This window comes from Cardiocondyla obscurior, linkage group LG08 (assembly GCF_019399895.1).
Source record: "Cardiocondyla obscurior isolate alpha-2009 linkage group LG08, Cobs3.1, whole genome shotgun sequence".
NCBI lineage: Eukaryota > Metazoa > Arthropoda > Insecta > Hymenoptera > Formicidae > Cardiocondyla > Cardiocondyla obscurior.
Genome location: NC_091871.1, coordinates 4,426,333 through 4,448,975, shown reverse-complemented (window position 1 = coordinate 4,448,975; position 22,643 = coordinate 4,426,333). Strand labels below are relative to the sequence as shown.

The 22,643-nt window shown below is 41.5% G+C and overlaps 1 protein-coding gene and 1 long non-coding RNA gene across 4 annotated transcripts in view; one reads left to right on the top strand and one right to left on the bottom strand.

Moving 5' to 3' along the window:
• LOC139104689 (uncharacterized) overlaps positions 1-22,399 on the bottom strand; it is a 75,849-nt gene extending 53,450 nt beyond the window's left edge. Inside the window, exons 1-5 of one of the 3 annotated variants that reach the window (XR_011546067.1) lie at positions 22,331-22,399; positions 21,637-21,942; positions 21,508-21,553; positions 754-982; positions 61-365 (exon numbers count right to left, since the gene is read on the bottom strand). This is a non-coding gene — a long non-coding RNA (uncharacterized lncRNA). Of the gene's footprint in view, positions 1-60; positions 366-753; positions 983-21,507; positions 21,554-21,636; positions 21,943-22,010; positions 22,264-22,330 lie in introns of those variants that run through there. The other 2 variants (XR_011546068.1, XR_011546066.1) reach the window with 2 other exon arrangements.
• LOC139104994 (uncharacterized) lies at positions 16,547-18,280 on the top strand. Its single transcript, XM_070660812.1, has 2 exons — positions 16,547-17,067; positions 17,353-18,280. Exons 1-2 carry the CDS (start codon positions 16,868-16,870, stop codon positions 17,645-17,647), a joined length of 495 nt encoding a protein of 164 aa, XP_070516913.1. The 5' UTR covers positions 16,547-16,867; the 3' UTR covers positions 17,648-18,280.
• Positions 22,400-22,643: the final 244 nt, after the last annotated feature.

Below are 22,643 nucleotides of genomic sequence, written 5' to 3'. Positions count from 1 at the left end.
ATTGTATTGAAATGACAACAGAAAAATTACCAATTTTACATAATTTAAAATAATCCTTACCGATACGTTGCTCCGCCAAAGCCTGATGTCCTTCCTGGACCTCCTCCTCCTCTCAGTTTGGGCTGATTAGTCCTCCTTCTTCGCATAGAATTATGGTTACGACTAACGAACGACTGCAATCTGGGATGGGCTGAATCCTCCTTCGGCACACACTCGCATGACACTCGCGAAAAAACCCGGAAAATTAATTAAATCGCGCGACACAACTCTACGGCACTACCGGAGAAAACCGACGAACCAGTTTGCAGTTCGTTCATTATGATACGGCGACGAGACACGTATGACGATCAGCGTCTTCTCTGGATCTGGAACAGACACACAGTACTTGTTAGTTACTGACAAAATTAAGTATAAATAGGTTATATAGAATAACTTTATTTTACGGCACGTGTAGGGACCTCTCGCGGCGCCGCTGCGTGACGACCTTTACGGTCGACGCGCAGCGTGAACATAACACAGCGTCTGCCTCTACTCCATCTTACACTCGAGCTACTGACTTCAGAATAATATTCGCTCGCTACGTAACGATACCGTGTTAAACATAGAATCCCGTGGCCGGCACAAACGCTATCGGCAGCATTAGAACCAATCGCCGATTAGCTCGCTTGGAGCTTGAGCGACGGAAACCTGAACCGATCATTCCGCGATCACGCGAACGACTCTGCGACGTGAATATAATTCGCGTACACTCACTTTACAGACATCTCCCGTACTCTCCAGAAGTACAGCATGCGTAGGAGAATTTAGGCTGCAGTTACATCCTTCAAGAACGAAGACGTCTCTTGGAGAGATGTTAGTTGATCCGGGGTCCGCGGGGGTATGGACGGGAGCCTTCGTTCTCCTTGTACGCAGCGCACCGGCGCACATGCGCGCGTGGCGCTGCTCGTGCCTGCAGACTCGTCGACTCTGTTCGTCTCGACCGCTGCAAAAGTTTTTCGCGTTATAAAAGACGCCGAGTTGTACACTGAATTATACGCCGAATATTATATAAAATTTAATCAAATGTCAATCTATTGTGGATGGATATGTGGCGATATAATCTATGAATATATGTGTACGATCAATTAGAATAATTATTTAGATGTTGCACCGCAGAACAGACTTAACATCTGTTTCGTTATTAAATTCGGGGCTGTAATTAGTCTGAGGTTGCTTACTCGGATCCGTATGTAAGGTGCGGCGTTTTGCGACTCGCGATTCTGTACGAGATCAGCCTGCATGAAGCTAACATCTCCTGACTTTTACTGTAAAGTCAGTTCTTTTACGAACAGCTGCCCACAATATATAAATATGATTGATATGGGATTAAGAGATACATAATTTGTAATTAATTGACCGAATAAAATAAATATAATGTCCGAATATATATATATATATATATATAAATTACATTTAAAAACAGTTTTTTTAATAAAAAAAAGCGAGAGTAAATAACGCGCTCGAATTGCTCGCTTTGTAACATGTAATTTAATATAACAGTGTTATATTAAATATTTATTCGTCCATCTGATTTAAATTATCTCTTTTTTTTTTTCACTCTTCATTGTACAGACTTTCTTTTGCGCGGATTACGAGGATTCACGGCAAAAAACTAGACGCGCGATTTTCTTTCCGACTCGCAGAAAAAGGAAAAAACGAAATAGATCGCGGTACTAACCAGAACGAACCGTTCACGTGTTTGCGGTACGCGTTACTTCCACGTTACCGGTGGCTAATGGGAAAGCCAGTCGCGCCGAGATCGGCGACGCTAGACCTCGGTCGCTCGGCCACGCTAAACGCTCGTAATGAGTGATTATCTCGGTTAGCCTGGTTAACACGTGGCACCAAGGTAGCGGCGAACGAGCACCGTCTATTTGCTCGCGACGACACGTGCCCCTTCGTACGAATAGAACGCACTTACGCAATCGCTCGGGAACGCAAGTTATCCTCTCGTTCACGCAATAATGCCACGCCATAAAAATACATGTCTAGAAAACGTTATCTGGAATCAGTCGACTTGGATTATTGTAAGCTCTTTTGTGAGATGTCCGTCTTATTAAGTACGTAAAAGTACGCAACTCTACAAATCACTTTTTTTACTGAGGGAGCGCGTAACCATAATTTTTATTGAAAAGAGAACATTTTCTAAAAAAAAAAAAAAAAGAAGAAGAAAGAAAGAAAATCAACGCGAGTATAGAATGCGAGTAAAACACCAGAATTACAGACATTTCTGCGCGCGTTATCTTTATCTTAAATTCTGGTTAATGATATGCTACGCCGCGCTTTAAATTAAACGCAGCTGTCTGCTGTCGTAATCAGCGTTTTACACACTTCTCGTCGTACAATAATCTTTCCGTTATATCACCACGAATATCTCAAGTTCATATAAATGCCATTTACGTTTCCAAATACAGCCTACAGTAAATTTATTTAATTGCGAAAAATGATTTGCACCTTAATACAATATATTCGTGAAAAAAAAGAAAAAAAAAATACGTAAAAATAATTGTACGTAAAATTGTTTTCTACATTTTACATATAAATTTTCCTATAAGGATATACCAATTTTACGACCGCGAAATGTGCCCTGAAAAACCTAATCTTACGCGAAATACATCGATTGAGTTTGGTCGAGAGCAGGTATTAAATTTAACACGTTCATTGTCGAAATCTGAACTTACGGGAATTATAATGGTCTCAATTTTCAGGTATCAAAATCAGGAGTAGCGTTGCGTTTAATTTCGCGACATTGTTGTCATTCGCGATATAGACCGAGAAAGAGAGAGAGAGAGAGAGAGAGAGAGAGGAAGGCACTTGCCGAAATCCGCGTCTCCGTGCGACGACTGAATGTGGCATAGGGGACTTCCAGGACCCGGGTGCTGTTTGAACGACAAATATTTTGTCGTCAAACTTCTGTCGCGCGGAATGAACGTGTCTATATGTGCAGGGCTAATACAAAGCGTTTCGCGGGCGTCTGCTAAAACCAGATTACATGCTCGACCTCCGGATAAGCAATCTCGATCTTTCGCGCGAATCTTCCGCGGATAATTGTGTCTCGCGGTCTATGCCAGTGCGATATCGCGCCGTCGAACGAACTCTTAATTCCTGACGCTTATCTTCTCTAATCTATATGCGAAGTTGGCGTCTCTACTTCTGACGGGGTACTGTGAAATTCCTAGGACTCGGTATTTCTGTATTCGCAACATTCGTCGAAATAAAAATAATGTAAAAAAGGAAACACAAATGTCTATCCTTATTAAAAAAAAATATCTTCGACAGGTTTTCCTGGCGAGTGTCTCATTGTTTGTCGCCGAGTTTCCCGTCGTATGCACTAATGTTCGTTTGATTATGCATGCCATGGGTATGTAGGTTGAGAGAGCGCGACTTTAACACGTAGGCCGCATATTGTCGGCTATCTCAACGGTGCATGAGAAAAAGGCAAAAGTGATAAATGAAGACGGGCCCGTTCATTTCGAAGTCGAGAAAACGGTAAATCAATTCACATCTAGCAGCGCGAGATCTGCGAACGTTTATCTGCCATAAAATCGACGCGCACCTGTTCGAATTTTTTTTTTTTAAAGGATCTCACGTTTGACACTTTCTCTTTTCGCCTATATGGCTATTTAGTCGTTTCATGTGTCGTATTTAAATATAATTATTGAAACAACGAAAGTAAATGTTTTTAATGATTGTTCTAGGTTACCCTCGACTCAGCGTTCGAGGGTTAACGTTCGCAAATCGCGTGCTCTAATGATACAAATCGCGACGCTAGTGCGAGTACGCGTCGTAACGCATTACAAATACGAATTAGCCCGACTGGCGTTGTTAGCGCCAAAATGTAATCCGTGTTTGCGGTATTATGGCCGTCACCGATTTATGTTATCACAGCCAACAGTCATATTCCTCCAGTTTTGACGGGAATGAAGAACGCCTGTATGTACGTCCTGTCAACAGAGCTGGCGAGTGTCTATATAAGTAAAATTTCGAAGCTGTTGACACGCGCGCGTTTTGTTTATTGCTAATTACGCGTGATATCTTCCGAAAACAATGTATTTGTTGATAATACACGAATGCACGACATGAATCATTACACCGTTCGCCGTTACATGCTTGAAAGAGAGGCATTTGTCGAGGCGGTTATTGATTCCGCGCATATACGTGGTCAATCGAATGAGATTAACAAGAGGTTACCGAAGCAGAGAATTTTAATGTAAAACGAGAAGAATGTGCACCATAAAAAATTCGAGCGAATGTAAAAATTCATGTAACTTTATATGCAATTTTTAACACGGTGCACTTTACTATTACATTAGGTAATTTACGTGTAATTTTTTTTAAGAGAGAAAAAGGCTTCACGCAATTTAATTTCTTTCTACTTTTTACTTATTTTTTAAATTTATTAACGTGTTCAGCGCAGTTCAAAAATGGGAGTACCGCGGCAGCCAATTCACTTAACTTTTTTATTATTGTGCCGCCTAAAAATAATTCCGTTAACGACGTCATTCATCCTCTGGAATATTTTCATACCGGCGCGTGAAGACGATCCGCAATTTTACTTTATCCGACGATACTATGCACGTGTCTCTTTTTTTTTTCCTATTTTTGCGCCGGCACTAATGGCGCGAAGTGTCGACATTAATATTTCATTAATATTTCTCCGGCATTCCTGGAAAAGCGCGACTCGGTACTGCGTTTTATTGATGCTGCGTCGTGTGCGTAGGATGTTTTTTTTTTTCCTTTTTTTTCTCGAGACTCGTCGCTCGAGTCACGAGGAGTACAAGCAAGAGGAAATTTCTCGTCTCATCTCCGGAGACTGGTCGGGCCGGTGGTAAGTTAATTAAGTGCTAACAAGGAGAGAACCACGCAGTCCGCGCCAAGACGAAGTAAAATCGTACAGCGGGCTGGCTAAAAACTCGGACGTGCGTGTTCATTCGATCGTCGCCTTGTTTTAATCCTTAAAAGATATTTTCATCTCGCGAGATTTTCGGAACGCCTTATTCTCGACAAAAGTAGCCTCTAAAATCGCGCCTGAGGTACACCATTTGTCATATTACATTTTAAACTAAAGAGAGCATTTTGTGCTTAAATAAAAGCGATAATGTTCAAAAATGAAAGTACAGTTCAATCAAGGCTTCATTTTTTTGTGTGTATATGTAAAAATCTACCGGCTTTTCAAAGTGTTGAACGTTTTACAATAATATTTTCGTTTGCGCGCGCGCGATAATTGATTTCATGTACCGTCTGGATTTCTGCAAATAAAACGAAACTAATTCATCAAATGAGACAACACTCTCGCGGTTGTATAATGATAAATAAGACAACATACGTGTCAACCGCGAGTGTACACAGATCTATTTTCTCATATGCGCGGACGTATCAGATTCTAGTAGGTACATGAACCGCCTCGAGATAGCGATGATTATTTTACTCGAGATTCCGCCAATATTTATTATTTATCCAAGTTCCAACTGCGAGCACGTATGGAGAAAAAGAGGCGGCGAGCAACGCCGTTCTCCTCGCTGAACGACACTCGACCCCTCGTGGCCTCCAGTCTCCTACCTGTCCGCGAGATTTCACGAATATCTTAAGTGCACGAGTTCTGGTCTCGTTGGTCCTTCAAAGCGGCTCGCGCTATTTTACAGAGGTATAATTAGCCCCCACGCGCGGGCTCGTTTAATCGTAGCGCAAATTTATAATTGCGGAAACCGGAAGTGCTCTTTTAATGGGCGCGAGAAAGATATATCTCAAATAAATTAAGAACGCTTTTTCGCGTGATTGAACACAGCGATGTTATTTCAGCGCAATTTATAAAAGAACAAAAAAATGCATTTTAAGTGTTGAAACTTATACCTAGATTTTCGTACTTCGAATATACTACAAGCATTTTTTTTTGCGCGATTTTAATAATTATTTTTATAATTTTTATTCAAAGCTTATACTCGGTAGAGTTGACGCGAATGCACGTAAAAACGCGACGCGAAGACAATGGCGAGTTAAGCAATATCACTTAATTAACAGCGAACACGGCAGACGGAAGCGCTTTGAGCTGTACCTTAGCAATAGCAGTAGCGAGGTATCGTAGGCCACGACATAGATCGAGCTAACCGGTTTTCGGATGGTAATGAAGTGGCCTCTGGACCAAAGAGCCTCGTATTCTCATGCACAAGACAGCAATCTTCGTTTGGTAGGTCATTCAAGGATCAAGCCGAGTCGTTGTTCACGGACCGAGTGGGCGAAGAGAGAAACTTCCGAAGTGATAAGGCGTTAGAATGCAGAAATTAAGAGCGAGAAGAAAAATAGATGGAAAGCAAAACAAAATTTAAGTAAGAGAAATAAGAGATTTGATTATATTATTTTAGATTATATTATATTGCAAGTATATTTTAATTTTTTTGTTGTAATATAATTATATTATGTTTTTCTTTATTTTTTATATTTTACTTTATTTTATTAAATTATAAATGAGCACAGCCAGTAGAAAGAAAGTCAGCTTCGACGACCGCGAAATTCTTGCTGTGAATAACTCGCGAGTGCGTACTTACTGGAGTCGCGCGTCTTTGTTTTCGAGGTACCGACGATAATTCCACCATGAATTTTAATTTGACGCCGCTCGAAGCGTTCATGAATTTTAATTTCTTTCTTACTCTCGGATTTCCCACCATTTTCACCGACTCGCTTTCACCCTCGGAACGACAGTCGGCGTTCTTTTCTCCTCTTTCCCTTGCATTTTCCCGGCGCACCTTTTCTCGACTATCTTCAAATGTGTGAAAGGAAAAGAAAAGTTAAGTCAGGCGGGGCCTAGAGACACCTTTTCAACGGTATGTAAATATTACTAGCAACTTCCGGAGTTTCGCGATGTAGATTGTAATAATTTAGTGTTTTAACGTACATCTAAAAATTATAAACAGCATTAAATTAAAAAAAAAAAGAATTTGAAGATGATACAAAACCCACAAAGCGTTAACAATCCTAAAATTATTTTATCACGAGTAATTCCAAGCAAAGTATTTCTAAGGAAATATATTCTAATAAATACGAAACGACGTAAGAAATTTTATCAATTGTCATAAAATAATATCTCTTTTATCTACAGTTTCCCTCAAAGCTAAATCCGACCCTCTTGGCGATGAAAAAATCATGCCAAGTAAATAATGAAAAAAACGAGCATGATCGCCTATTCGCCAGAAAACAATCGTCCAGATTGGTGGTCTTTGAGGCGAGGGAGTCGCGTGCTGCCTCCCGGGGACCCCGGCGGTTTTGGGGGGTCCCGGGTGTAGCGCGAATACGATATTCGACGAGCAAATCAGAGCCGTTAATCCTGAGCGACAGCGAGGCTTAGCGCCCCTCCTGGAAATGGTACCATCGTGGAAGAAGAAATGAGACAAACGGTACGAGGGGGGTGGCGAGATTCGTTAAATGCGCACGTAGGGTGCTCCGTACCCCGCTGGATCTCTCATTGTACCAGATCATCGCGGCGGGAAAGGGAGGGCAACATCCCGTCGAGCAGGGAAGTTGGTTATTCCGTCCTCGGTTAAGTTAGGTTGCCCCGGCGCGATCAAGGGTCGCGAATAATGCCAGCTAAACGCTACATATTGCTCGGTTTACCCCCAATTTACCCGGGGATTTGAATAACGATTCGCCTACGGTTTTCCTACAGCACGGCGCGGACTAATACGAGCGTCTGGCATCGATATAATTGATAACAATCGATTTTAAAAGTAAAGGATTTTACTTGAACGTATTTACTTAATTTAATTGTTACGATAATTATAGAAGTGTTAAATTTTGCACAAAAAGAGTGTGCAACTTTGGCGCTTTCTTTTATTTTTCTCTTTTGTATAAATATATATCCCGAATTGCACGAGTAAATGGAAGATACAGGACGCTCGTTGCGCGGCATAATGACGGCCAAAGTGTATCAATGGGACACTCTAGTTTCGATGTAAAACCGCAGCTTGGCGTGACACCGAATTACTTCCAGGGCTCTCGAGTGCCGAACTCCGCCGGGTCATGTATGCGCGCGTTGTGCGTGACCCAGAGTGCAGTGAAGAACGGAAGGAGACGGACGTCCCACGTGGCGAGTTGAGGGTCCTCGACGTCATCGCTACAGAAATGTTACTTCGGTTTTCGATCACTCGAAACGTTTCGAAAAGCGAGATACAGACTTCACACCTAGGCGTCAATGAACGAATTTCAGATGAGGGCGATTTCGCGGTAAGTACCACAAGAAAAAAAATTACACGTAAACTACCAATTACAATAGATTTGTAAGATTTTCCTTGTTAAAAAAAAATTGTTTGATTATCGTAAACGTAAATAATAAAATAAAATAAAAATAAAAATAAAAAAAAAACAGGAGTCGCTCTTTTTAGTTAGGTCGCGCATACATGACATAATTTAAACTGATTTCGAGTCTATAAAAGAGTTTTACGATCTCGGCCAAGGTGTAGTACAACAAATAACAAGATTCTACAAGTCTGGTGCAAGCGCACGGCCCTTCGAAACTTTTCAAAGAGGTTCGTCGAAGAGAGTCGCATTAGACTGGTAAATTCCGAATCCGCTTGCTCTTCTTTTTCACGTTCTTCGCGCGGATCCTCCCCTTTCAGTCAAAAGGATCCCCACTAACTTCCCGTGAAATTTCCAGTCGTCCTTTTAACCTACCCTTTACGCTAGTCCTTTCCTACGAAACGGCCCCCTTACCAATCTCCTTCCCTCCTTCTTTCTACGCGGGTTCTTCCTTGAACCCTCCGCTTCAAGGATCCGGGTTTTACTTCCAAGAGCAATATAACAAGAGCGTCGAAGGGCAGAGCGCGCGGGTGGAACGGGACGCGGACGAAGTTTTATTAATTTCAAAAGTTCCCAAACTGATAATTAGATCCCCGTGGACTCGGGCGCCAAAGGCGAAGGAACTTAATTTTCGAAACGACCGGCGGGGCGGTTTTCTGTTTGGCTTTTACGGTGTTCCACCAAGACGATCTTGTCATCGGAGCGGGATTACCATATTGTTGATTGAATCAAGTCAGTGATATTCGTTTTATCAGCGAGCTGTCACTTTTGCTAGTTTTGTTCCGCAAATATAATTAACCGTATTTAAAAAAAAAATTTTTTAATTTACGTAAATTAAATTTAAAATCGAGTTTTTGCTAATTTGAGAAAAAAATAAACTTTTACGTTACTTTTTAGAATTAACTGTGTGTTAGTTCTCAAATAATGTAAAAAATTATTTTATCCATGAAATGTCGAGAATAATAACTAAATAATTGTTTAAAAATTATATGAAATGCTATTTGTTTAAATAAGTGCACTAAAATGTGCATTAAAATTTGCACAGAATTAAATTAAATAATCAACGTTTCCCAAATGTCGAATTTTGCATTAGAGCACCAATAAACGCGTTGCAAAGTGAATAAAAAATTAATTTTTGAGTTAACGAAAGAAGTTCTTTTGATTCTTGGTATTTGAGTCGTCGCGGCGATCCTTGAATCGACGGTGACGTGTGGACGAGCATAATGCAACGTGCGCGCGAGTACACGGCGGGGTGTCTGTCTTTCTTTCACCCCCGTCCCGCCAGGGAACACAATCAGACGTAGCTGTATTCGGTACTGTGAATGTTGACTCGGAGCATATTTGTCTAGCAATGGAGGAGCGTAGCCTGCAGGGGGCTGGTAACGCGCGCGCGCGGGGAGGGAGAGAGGGTTGGTTCAAATATTGTGTCGTTTCATTGAACACACCGTGGCGATCGGAGTCGCATTATTTTCACTCTAAAAAAAGGGGAAAAAAAAAGAGAAAAACAACGGCGGTGTCGATGTCAAAATGAATGGCCCTTTTTATCGTTCCCTTCTCCCCCTCACCTTTCTCCCTTTTGCCCGTCGTTGCGCTTTCCGCGCGTCCGTTTGTGGTTTTCGACGTTATTAGCACCGAATCTTCGCTTCCCCCGACGGCGTTTTTTTCTCGCAATACTATGTCCACGGGGCGAATTTATTTTGTTATTCCCAACATTTACATTTTTCCGGGAAAATAATATGAGAAAAATAACTATCGCCGCGATTATCGCGGCGAATAACAGCCGCGGCGTGGGCCAATCACGCGAGTGAATCACCTGCAGAAAAATGAGTGTGTACAAATATTTAAGCGGGATGTGTATATAAATGAAACCTATTGCAGCTCGCGCCCGAAAATACGTTTTATAAAAATAATCGCGCGGAAAGTTATCGTCTGATGATGCCGAAAATTGCGATCTCGAAATTGCAGGGCATAATTCAAGTTACGTTTGCGCTTTCGACTTACGATGCGCAAATAACGTAGAGCTGAAAATATGTTAATTCCACCACAAATTGAATATTTTCCAAGTTTGATATAAATCGATCTCTGCGTATTAGTTCCTTTCCATTTACAGCAAAATTCAGATAATTTTCGCTTATGACGTTAAAACCTAATTAAACGCACGTTCCTCTTTATTCCGGGAAACAAGATCCAACTGAGTTTTCACCTACTATCTTTAATTGTGTAAGCTCGAAACTGTGCGCTTTACCGAGTCTTGTTAATTCACATTAAAAATGAGATTATGTCTTCTTCTGTTAAAAAAATTTCAATTTGGAGTGTCCGAGATTTTTTTTTCCTTTTACGGCTCGCCGATACTCGAAGATGGAGTCGTTAGGCAGCGCGGCGGCTGTAACTAGGGCTCAAATTAAGTCCCGCGAATGGGTACACACCGATTCGTTTCGGGTCCTCGGCCGCGTGTAATCCCGGCGTTACGAACTTACGAGACGCGGATTACACACCGCTACGCAAACCTGAATTCCGAGGGCGCCGTCGAAACGCCGCCGCGGGGGTAAGAGGAAAGCCCCGCGCTATAATGGGGTCCTGCGATTCTCAGCAACATAGCGTGCCGCTAGTAGGTATACGTATCCGCTTAAACGCGACGTAGAGCATAGCACACGTAGTTCGTCCCGGGGAAAGGCGGAGCCAGACTCGGCCAACCAGCGACGAGAATTTCCATTTTAGCTCCTCTCGCAGGACCAAATGTACAGCCAGCACGCTCTTCCTGCTCCTCTCCGTAGAAAAGTCCTGCAGCTACTATAAATCCGTCACGGCTGCTTGTGCATTACGCCGCGTCTTCGTGAATGCCGCAAGAGTTTGGCCGGCAACTTCAGAGAAGAATGGCTCTTTCTCGATGCGCGTTTATGAATTTTAATAGCAAAAAAGTCGTACGGCTTATTAGAAGCAAAATTAATTAAATAAAATAAATTATAATTGATGTGTAAAATTATTTAAATTGTATATGTATATCAATTAAAATTGTGATTTATTATATATAATTAGATAGTTTTGCAACTACTGCAGAACTTTTACGACAATATTTCTGAATGGAACTGTTAAAAATTTATATTATTTAATTTAACTTTGCTTTATGTTTAAAATTCCTAGGTTCATTTGAGCGATTTTAGTTTCGTATCATACGGAATGTCGGTAGAAATCCATGTAGAAGGTAAAATCCACGATGACATCGAATTTCCGCAATTATGTAGCGTTTGAAGGCGATATCGCGATGTCACGCTTGGCGAAGCGTACACTTGCCTTCCCTTTCTGGACTCCACTTCTTGGCGTTTACTTGCGCTACCTTTTCTGAAGAACCACCGACACAGATCGTTCTGATGATTTGCTCGATGCGCCGACGTTGAGTTTTTGCCAGATTCCCGAGAGAGTTCCCGACATTTTACGCAATTTAGGAATAAAACGAATGAAAAAGAGAATATTTCCCATAAAACCCATAAGATTCGATAAGAAATTAGTTTGAGAAAGGCAGAGGAAAAATTTGTGGTTGAAACCAAATTTAAAATTAATAATGTTAAATTAATAAACGTAGAAATTAAAGAAATTTCGTACATCTAAGAATTTAACTTGATGCAAAACTGAAAAAGAATTTTATTTATCAATTTTTTATTCGTTTTTTTTTTTACTTTTTATTTTCAATATACTATTACGTATAAGTTTTAACAGAACCCGGGTTCGTAACACCAGGACATTGCACGTGGGATGGAGGGGCCTGGTTTTGCGCAAAAACCGACCGGCAGCTGAGTGTACACAGGGGCCCATCATGGCGTATTGCCTCCCTTTTACTCCCCGAACGTTTCGGGGATGGTTCTAACCCGAACCCGTCGTCGGCGTCGTTCTCGTATCCCGTACATATGTCGGCGCACCTCGGACCTATGCAAACAGCCGGTATTCATCGGCCAGCGCGTGTATATCAGCGCACCTTCGTGCCAAGAGCGTGCGATTTAACGGGAAGCGCGGCAGCTATGCTCCTGAATAATCGTCGCGACGCCGCGCCTTCACCCCGAGTGTCTTTTGTAAGAATTTCCTTCCAATATGTTTCAGTAATGAATAACGGAATAAGTTTTCTAAAACCTCAACGTATTGATAATATTAAATATTATATAAAAATCCAAGTTAATATATACTAAATTTATTATTATTCTAGATTTAAATTTAATTTTTATGTAAAACATTTAACGAATCTCTTTTACATAATTATCAACGTCGTTTATTATTTTTAGCTGTGTATTGACCTACATAACTTTAACCGAAACAGAGCACAAAAATTGTTAGAAGTAAGTACGTTATAGACCTACATTTTGATCAACCCTCTCGCGAGCACGCGGAGCGGACATAAATTTCGGTTGGGAGCTCAACAGCAATATTTCATAGCGCTTTGCTGCGATGCGGGATAAAGCTCCGCTTTTCGGGGTTGTAGGGACACAGGGGTGTAGAACGGAGTCGGGACCAAAGGGAGGCGACGCGGGGTGAACGCTGCGCGCGGCTATAGCTTGTAAGTGAATTTTATTGCGCGATTATATTGAATCCCTCCGAGCCACCAGCTACTGTCAAGCCCACCCTCTCACTTTCGCAACCCCTCGAGAGGTTCTCGGTACGGTGCTCAAACATCCAGCACGTTAATTCGAAATTCGTCTGCACCACTTCCTCGCACCGGGGTAAGACGCTGTTTCACGTCTTCCCTTACGTTGCCGACTGGTTACGCGGTCGCACGAAGATGCGTCTCGCAGACTTTGACGAGCCGAAGTGGAAATAAAGTGACGCCGCGTAAGGAAGGAAGGAACGCGAAGTTAGTTAATTAGATCGTCGGATATTAGTTTGCAGAATTTATAAATTGTAAGAACAAGACAGATTTCGCTGCGCGTGAGACGCGTTTATCTTTATTGTTGTTATATTTTATATCGAAATAAAAAAGTCGTTATACGAATGAATTATGAATGAATTATTTAAATTTAACCTAATCCTTTTTTAATTTTTTTTTCCTTCTTCTAAACTTCCTTCTAAAAGAGTTGTATGTTATTCTGACTGCGCAATATTTTTTTGTCGCGTAACTGTTTTAGAAAAATACAATAATTTTCGCAAAAATATGAGCTATAGTCGAAAACACCGTTATGAAAGCGACCGAGGTATGTTGTTTTGAGCGTCATACCTCGGAACTTTATTTCGACGGTGAGCAGTGCTTTCGCGCCTCAGGGAATGCACGATAGTCGACATCAACGGATACCAAATCGAAATCTCTGCCCATAGGGTTGTTTGCACGTTGGATCACGAGCTCCATGGCAAAACTCACCATGGCCCGAAACCCCGGCATTCCCAACGGTACATGGCTCCTTATCGTCACAGAGATTTCTCCTTTACAAGCGAGTGCACTTCTTGCGACTCGCCTCCCCGTTTGACAAACATGCCGCACAATTTCCGCGCATATTGTAATTTAGTAAAAAACCCGGCTATATAATGTGCCTCGCATAGAGCACGTAACGCGATATATGTCGGATCGCGATGTCAGCAGCAAGAATTTAAAAAGCGAAATCGTTTCGGGCGGTTCTTTCGATGGCTGAATCCGTCGTATCGAAATCAAAAACTCGGAAAAGGGGTGGTCAGGGAATTAACTCCCCTCGAGCGTCTCTCGTTTCGCTTTGTGCTGTCCCATCTTTTCGGGGCGTAACCGGCTGCTGCCGCTCTTTCAAGAAAGACCAATAAAATTGTCGCAGAGAAAGCTTGTTCCTTCCATCCTGAATTGAAGTGACTTTCTTTACCGTAAAGACGTTGAAAACTTTCGGAGTTTGCCGACGTGAAGTAAAATATATTTTGTTTATAATTCGTATATATTCGGCGTGTCACGATCGACTTTTGTTCTACTGCGAATTTACGTATGTATTCGTATTTTCATATCGCGACTGTTAGATGAACTTTCGTCCATATTCCTAGCTCGGCCTATATTTATTATAAGTGAGTGTAAAATAAACCCTGCTCCTTGCCATACGTGGTTTATATTTTTTTTTATGTCGATTTGTGCAAGAAACGTTTTTTTTTTTTAACAAAACAGATTTGCATTAGATGTTTCAAGTTTAAAATTGTTATAATGCATGCATATAGAACAATGCTTGCGATCGTTTTGACGTCAAGTCTCCGTTTGAATCACAGAGATTGACGGCCGCGTTCTAGGTAGGTTCGGCTTATTGAATCGCGTTTGAACGCGGGATATCGAATGCGCGGGCGGTTATAGTTCCGTATGATTTTTAATAAACACCGATCAGACAGCCAGATGTATCGCGCGGTGCTTGACTCGAACCCAGTACGAAGGGCCACTCATTCGGCTTATAGCCGGTGCCACTCGTAACGCACAAAACTGACGGATGGACAGACGTGCGCCGCGCGGCCGAACACATATTACGCGCGGGAACGCCACCGAACAAAGCCGCGCCATTGTTTCGTGCCGTCGATAATCCACTTGCCGCGACTTGGAGGACCCGCACGCACACGGGGCCGGGGTACAATTGGAAAAAGGCAGCCAGAGAAACCCGGGAAACTGGGACGCCCACCCTCCGCGAAGGAGAAAAGGGAAGACAAATCGTTGGGGTTTCAAAGCCAGTCGTTCGTTCAAGGATCGCGCTGCTCTTCGAATATTGTTGTCGCGTTTTTATTCGATTTCCATTTGACGATAATTTTTTTCACGAATTGCGAAAAGAACTCGAGATAAAATAATGATATTTGTATTATCAACTTATTTCACGTTTCCATTTATAATTAAATTTCATCTTTGTGCAAATCTATTCACGCAAATTAATTAAATACATTTTTTAATAATGATAAATAATGTGAATAATTTTTTCTTTTCGCTTTATCACAATTTTTAAAGTAGAAAGAAGGAAAATTGTACAAAGTGATGCGTGTGTAGACGTGGAAGAGAAAAATTAAACATGAATTGAATATTTTACAATATTTTAGATTATGTTCTACCAAGTATTTCCTGGACGCTTCAAAAAATTTAAGTTACCTCGCTCGACACTGCCAACGTTCGTAATTATGAAAATAGAGTGTAGTTACAGTACCCTTTTAAAGGAGTCGATGTTTCCGCACCAATTTCCTCAGAAAGAACTTCTCAGAAAAATTGAGGGAAATCCACGATCTTCCAGCTCCGTGCAGAAAACTTCACGGGCTACTCAACGGGACGGAAAGTAGTAATTTAGACCTAATATTTAACAATCTGCGCAAATATATTTTACTAGCTTTGCTAATACAATAAGGTCATCGTTTCTTTTTGCTCGCGGGACTGCCGCGTAATATTCACCCGGTAGAACGAAAGAACGAAATTGGAAACGGCGATCTTTGGCACCATCGCTTTGCGTAAAGCTATGTTTTTATTTCCTATAATTATATTTAAAATTTTAGATATCCAGCCTTTCTAGCTCGTTATTAGCTCGTAATAATTATAATACCTAGTACGTTTTAAGTGCTACATTTCTGGCTCAGTTCTAGACAATTTTGCTAAACAGTCACGAGATGAACGACGAATTGGCTAATTATTAGGTAACGGTAAGAATCAATTTCCACTCGGGATACTTGAAATTATTTCGCGGAAATCGCCGGGGCACACAATAACCTGTCGGTGATAACGATAAATCTCTGCCTTCACGGCGAAACGCCGCGAATTAATCCGCCGTTTGTTTTTCGAGACGTCCAATCGTCAAAATGATAAGCAAACAACCAGAGCGCGCGTTGAATCCCGCCGCATCGTGGATATCGCCACCGCGGTGGGAAGACGGATCCGGAAGCGTCGGCAATCGAATGATTAAAGGCGGCTTCACTTCGGTTACTTCGCCTCGGTAGAGCGAAACTCCCGACGGAAATCAAAATCGCCGACCATCCAGGCGGATTCCCTCTTTCTAGACACCAAGACTTCTCTTCGTTCTCGCTCCTCCGCCCGCCTCTTCTTTCCTACTCTAACTAAAGTTTCAACCCCCTTTGCCAGAACCATTCCCCGAAGTCGCCTAGCCATCCAAACCCCGAACTCCTTCTAAACTCTCTGCATCCCTCTCGGCAAATAGCAAGCTCCAGTATCGGAACAGAGCTCCGGAGTATATACATATATATATATATAGATACATATATATAGTTTTTTATATCTAAACATGTGTCTGAGCGCTCGGTCGCAGAAGGATATCGATTTGCGCCTCCATAGAAAAGTTAGATGTAATATATTACGTATATATTTTTAAATATATATTTTTGCACAAAAATTTTTCCACAGAGTACGAAGTATTATGAAATAGAAATATTTCTCGAATAAATGTTGTTAAAAATTTTATATATTATTATACATATATGTACGATTGTGCTTTTCTCGATGTAATATACACGTACAGGCATATACGCGAAGTGTGCCGTTTGTGAGAGACGTGTCACTCTTCACACTCCGTATTTGGCATTATGACTCGGTTGGTTACGTCCAGTTCTAACAAACATTCTCGTAATAAGTCGCGTTTCAACAGGAATGGCGCGCCGGGCCGCCCTCGTTTACCACCTGCTTCGTACCGAGCAGCCACCCGACGGTTTTTCGACGAAGGAAATACTGACGCGCGTCAGCGACAAATATGACATCGCGCTCGGTAAAACTCTCCGAAGAGACGTCGCTATCGCTTTGCGCCGCGGCCTGGACTTCGGTATACTCGCTAAGAAGAGAAACAAATTTAGGTACCTCTTCCTCGAAAAGCACCTCCGGCAAATAACTTAAGACTCGAGAAAAATCTCCAGCGAAACTTCTATAACTGCGTCTGCGAAAGTAAACTGCAACTCTCTTCCAATAACTTCCGTCTCGATAAATCTCTAATAGTTATTTTACCCCGATAAGCTGAATTGTGATAATGCGCAGTGGATGTCTTCACATTCTAGTGAAAGCTCGTAATTAATTAAAAAAAAAAAAATTCCAGGAATTTTTTTACACGCGCGCACACTCCAATATTTCATATATTTCGGCAGGTTTGATCCCGGCTTTCATCAAACTACAAATTTAAAGCGCAATATCGTCAGAAGGAAAGCAGACAGAGGAAGGACAAAGAACAGAAAGGGGAAAAGTAAGAAGGCAACCGGCAGATCAAATGCAGCCAAAGGACGACGACAGCAGCGAAGACAATCTCGGAGTCGCAACAGAGATCGCAAACAATCGAATCCTGTACCATGTCCTAAATTGCCGACGACGCCGCCTTCATGGTCTCCGAAAAGGCGGCTCCTTATCGAGGAACCTATACCGAGAGTCAAACGTGTTCAACAATAAGTTGAAACACGAACTGCTCATTCGACGTAAATCGAAATGACCCAAATTAAAATAATCCCTGACTCTGTATACATAAAACCGTCAAAGTACTAATGTATTCGCTTTAAATACATAATTACATCAAACTAACTTCTTTCGATAAATTGAGCGACCCGTTGCGAAAGTGACCAGAAGACGTCGGCGTGAACAACCCCGAGAATCTCCCCCCGAGAAATTTTGACCAGTCTGCGTCTTTTAAAGCCGGTTCGACGCACCGGCCGTGGCTAATCGAACGAACAAATCGACCCGCTATTGCCCTGAAGATCCTCGCGGTACGCGGGAGCAGTTTCTCCCAGGATCATCCAACGAGATCACAAAAATCCGGGATGTCGGATTAGTCGCATCGTTTGAAGCAGTCTCGCTTAACAGGATCGCGATCTCGGCCGGCGGAAGATTAATTTCATGGGAACGGATTTGCCGGCCTTGAGAATGTCAAGAGATAAATGATTTCCCGTCGATTGTGTCGAACGTTTCGATCGTTCGCGAAAGACGCGAGATTTTTTTTTTTTTTTTTACTAATATCTGGTCGATTTCGCGTCAACAATAAATAAATTTAAACTGTCGAATAATATTTCTTTAGTTAATTATTATTTTTACTTGTGACTCGTTGGTGAAACCTTACAAATCTTATTTTAACTGCACCCTCAAAAAGAAATATAGTCGTTTCTTTTTTTCTACAAGCCAAAAACGCCCTTAATTATTCCCAATAGCTTCACGTTAATTGTTTCCAATGTAACCATTTTACGTTTACGGTGTTCAGCTTATCGGTCAGTAATCAGCCACTACAATTTCTCGCGTTCGCCTAATGCCGTCGGCTCGTAGAATAGCAGCCCCTCCGAGGGCGATGAATATTTCACCTAGCGTATACCGGGCTCTACCTGGTAAAGAGCTAGCCGCATTGTTACGGCGCAACAATGACCGGGTATATCGTAAGCATCGGCGGCAATGTGCCTCTTTTGTCCGCAAATTACACGTTGCGTAATATACAACGGTAGGCGCGGGTCTCTTCTGTTCGAAACCCCCCCTGTCGGATTAAGGGCGACGAGCCGAGCTCGTGGAATCGTAAAGATGACCAGCATATGTTCGGCAATTGTCCCAACTAATCAATTAGTAACTGGATAATCACGCGGATCGACATTCGTCGCTCTAAATCGGGGGTGTCGGCGGAAAGGAAACGGTCTCCCCGACCCATTCAACCGGCGACCTTACGTGTGATTTTGATTTTTCCCAGGATTAATTCCGTAATCTTTTATGAGAATTATGAGACTCCCCGAGAATTTAATTGTAATTTCTCGCGAGTGATTATCTCCCTCCACTCGAAAGAAATATCGCTTAATAAAGAAAAAAAAAAAAACATTGCTTAATATACTTGATCCGCCTTTAATTCTAACCAAAAAAAATTAATATGAAAAACTCTCGTAAGATAATTAACTATTTGCAACAATGAATTTGTAATAATTAAATTGAATAGTCAACATATTGCAAATTTGATTAAAAAATCGGGCAAAGTTTTGTATTTCTGCGTTTCGCTTGAATCGTTCGACGGTAGTTTCTAATCTAGACTTTTGTAACGTCATGCTAGATACATACAAATAAGCGAAATCGTAAAATAAACGATAGAAACGTGAAATAAAAATGAAATTACCAGCCGAGGTTAACAACCCTGTGTCTCGTAATCTCGCGATCGACGTGAGGAAAGGTATCCATACAGTTGGATACAAAAAAACGTCGGGTCACGTCTGCATTTCATTATTTCTCAGCGTAGGCCTGTTATAAATATTTCAATGAACAAGTGCATCGTGAATGAAACCAAGGAAAAAGCGGACCTAAACTCGAGACGATGGAATGCGGCCTTTATATCGATACGCATTGTTCACCAATCAGTCGTCATTTAGCTCACTTTCCGGCGTTTTTTCGAGGGATAAGCCCGTGTCACTAAAACTTCCCGCGAGCGTAGGAATAATCATTACATTTTTTCGGCCCTCAGTCCCCGTTGAAAAATATATTTGTAAAGATACATATAATATATACGTACGTTACTATGTATTAATATATGTGTAAAATATATAAATGCTTATAACCTCCGTGGAAAAACTTCTTTTATATATGTAATAAAAAAAAAAAAAAATAATATGTATAAATTTTTTCGTGAGAAAGGGGAGACGTTCAAACGCATCGCGGTGCATTTCATGTATCCGGACGCGTGCCGCAGGTGTTTCAATTCTTATCGAGATGCTCACGGCTGTCTTTCATTACGGCACTCGCGTGGTTCGACACGTGTCGCAAAACAGTATCTACTTCCGGCGTACATAACGAGTAGTCGTCGTTAAGATCTGTTATTTTCAAGTACTTTGAAGTAGGTAAACGTGGAATAGAATAATTTGTAAAAATATTAATTTACAATTTCCCGATAATAAAAAAAATTACATAATTAATTTTATACAGCAAAAAAAGTCTCGAGTAAAATTAATTAAATATAAAACGGTACGTTGAACATAAAGTTACTATTTTAAACTTTTCCTCAATCGTTTTATGCGAACGGCTATTTGTCAGAAATAACGAAACTATAAATAAAAGACCGATCGTAAAGAGTGATAATTGCCATACTGAAGTTCTTATATACGTGTCGCAGCTAGCCAGTCGAGGCTGAACGAGCGTAAAGGGTCGCGCAACAAAGAACGAGCCCACGTCATTTCGAAAGTCGCACCAATTAGGAGGCTTATTGTTACGCAAGGTCGGTTCATCTTATTGGCGTCAACACGTGATATATATAGGTGATATATTACCGCTCTCGTTTTGGGACCTACGTACACGCGTGTGTGCTCGCCTCGTGCTCCATGAGTCATCTCACGGCTTTTAATCGGGTCTCGTTAGCGTGAATAAACGCCACGTGGGTCTACGCAAACTCGCGCAAACCCATCGGCATCGTTAGCATCCACGACAGGTAAATATCGAAGCGCCAGCTTGAAATCGAAATCAGAATGTGCGAATCGCTGCCTGTGAGTTAAGAGCCCCGACGCGCGTTACGCATTCCGCCGGCTGACACGCACCGATGAACGATCAATGGCTCGATGAATAATCATCGAGTCTATGCTAATAATTAATTTATCGCCTAACAGGGGAGGAAAAACTAAAAAGTTTATGGCGAAGCAAATATCGCAGGAAAAAAAAAAATTATTTCAATAATTGTATTTTGATTAAGTTAAGAAATTTTTAAGTTATTTATTTACGTATTAAAAATATTTTTTTATATTACTTTAGGTACTTAAAGAGTTGCGTACGATGTATTTAATAATTATATTTATCCTATTCGTATTCACATAAAGATTTATTTTTAATTATGAGATTGTATAAAAGATATAACGTAAAAGAGAAGACAAGCCTGGCGGCTGGCAGACTTGACAATCGAACGCACGTTAAGTAAGTCAGCACATGCAGTAAGCTAGCATACAGCGAACAACGTTTAGAAGTCTAACTTTTCTGGCTTGTTCTTAGCCAGAAATAATTATCTCACTACATGCCTAGTGCTTAACAGTAGCTATAAACGAATACGAGACAATTTATTTTTAATAATACAACTTTACTTTCTAAATCCTGTACAGTAATGAATAGTCACTAGCTGAGGAATATATCTAATCTGTACGATCTAACCACTAGCTGCAAAATTACAATAACTTGATGAATTCTACTCCGGATCTTGCACGGTACTAAACATTTCTCGTTTTTTTATAATAAATTAGCCCTCCCGCAATCGACGTACATAATAGAATTAAAAAAAATGATGCAAAGAATTCATTGTTTTAAAAAAATATTCCACTCACCGGAACGATGCGCAGTGGCGGAGATAATCAGCTACACTCGACGACACTGTAACAGAAAATAAGAAAAAAATTGTATTGAAATGACAACAGAAAAATTACCAATTTTACATAATTTAAAATAATCCTTACCGATACGTTGCTCCGCCAAAGCCTGATGTCCTTCCTGGACCTCCTCCTCCTCTCAGTTTGGGCTGATTGATCCTCCTTCTTCGCATAGAATTATGGTTACGACTAACAAACGACTGCAATCTGGGATGAGCTGAATCCTCCTTCGGCACACACTCGCATGACACTCGCGACAAAAACCCGGAAAATTGATTAAATCGCGCGACACAACTCTACGGCACTACCGGAGAAAACCGACGAACCAGTTTGCGGTTCGTTCATTATGATACGGCGACGAGACACGTATGACGATCAGCGTCTTCTCTGGACCTGGAACAGACACACAGTACTTGTTAGTTACTGACAAAATTAAGTATGAATAGGTTATATAGAATTACTTTATTTTACGGCACGTGTAGGGACCTCTCGCGGCGCCGCTGCGTGACGACCTTCACGGTCGACGCGCAGCGTGAACATAACACAGCGTCTGCCTCTACTCCATCTTACGCTCGAGCTACTGACTTCAGAATAATATTCGCTCGCTACGTAACGATACCGTGTTAAACATAGAATCCCGTGGCCGGCACAAACGCTATCGGCAGCATTAGAACCAATCGCCGATTAGCTCGCTTAGAGCTTGAGCGACGGAGACCTGAACCGATCATTCCGCGATCACGCGAACGACTCTGCGACGTGAATATAATTCGCGTACACTCACTTTACAGACATCTCCCGTATCATCCTTCCAGAACGAAGACGTCTCTTGGAGAGATGTTTCTTGATCCGGGGTCCGCGGGGGTATGGACGGGAGCCTTCGTTCTCCTTGTACGCAGCGTACCGGCGCACATGCGCGCGTAGCGCTGCTCGTGCCTGCAGACTCGTCGACTCTGTTCGTCTCAACCGCTGCAAAAATTTTTTGCGTTATAAAAGACGCCGAGTTGTACACTGAATTATACGCCGAATATTATATAAAATTTAATCAAATGTCAATCTATTGTGGATGGATATGTGACGATATAATCTATGAATAT

Coding starts and splice junctions, on each gene's coding strand:
- LOC139104994 (XM_070660812.1), top strand. CDS start 16,868: ATGGCGCGCCGGGCCGCCCTCGTTTACCACCTGCTTCGTACCGAGCAG. Junction 17,068..17,352: donor AAGAAGAGAAACAAATTTAG/GTACCTCTTCCT, acceptor ATATTTCGGCAG/GTTTGATCCCGGCTTTCATC.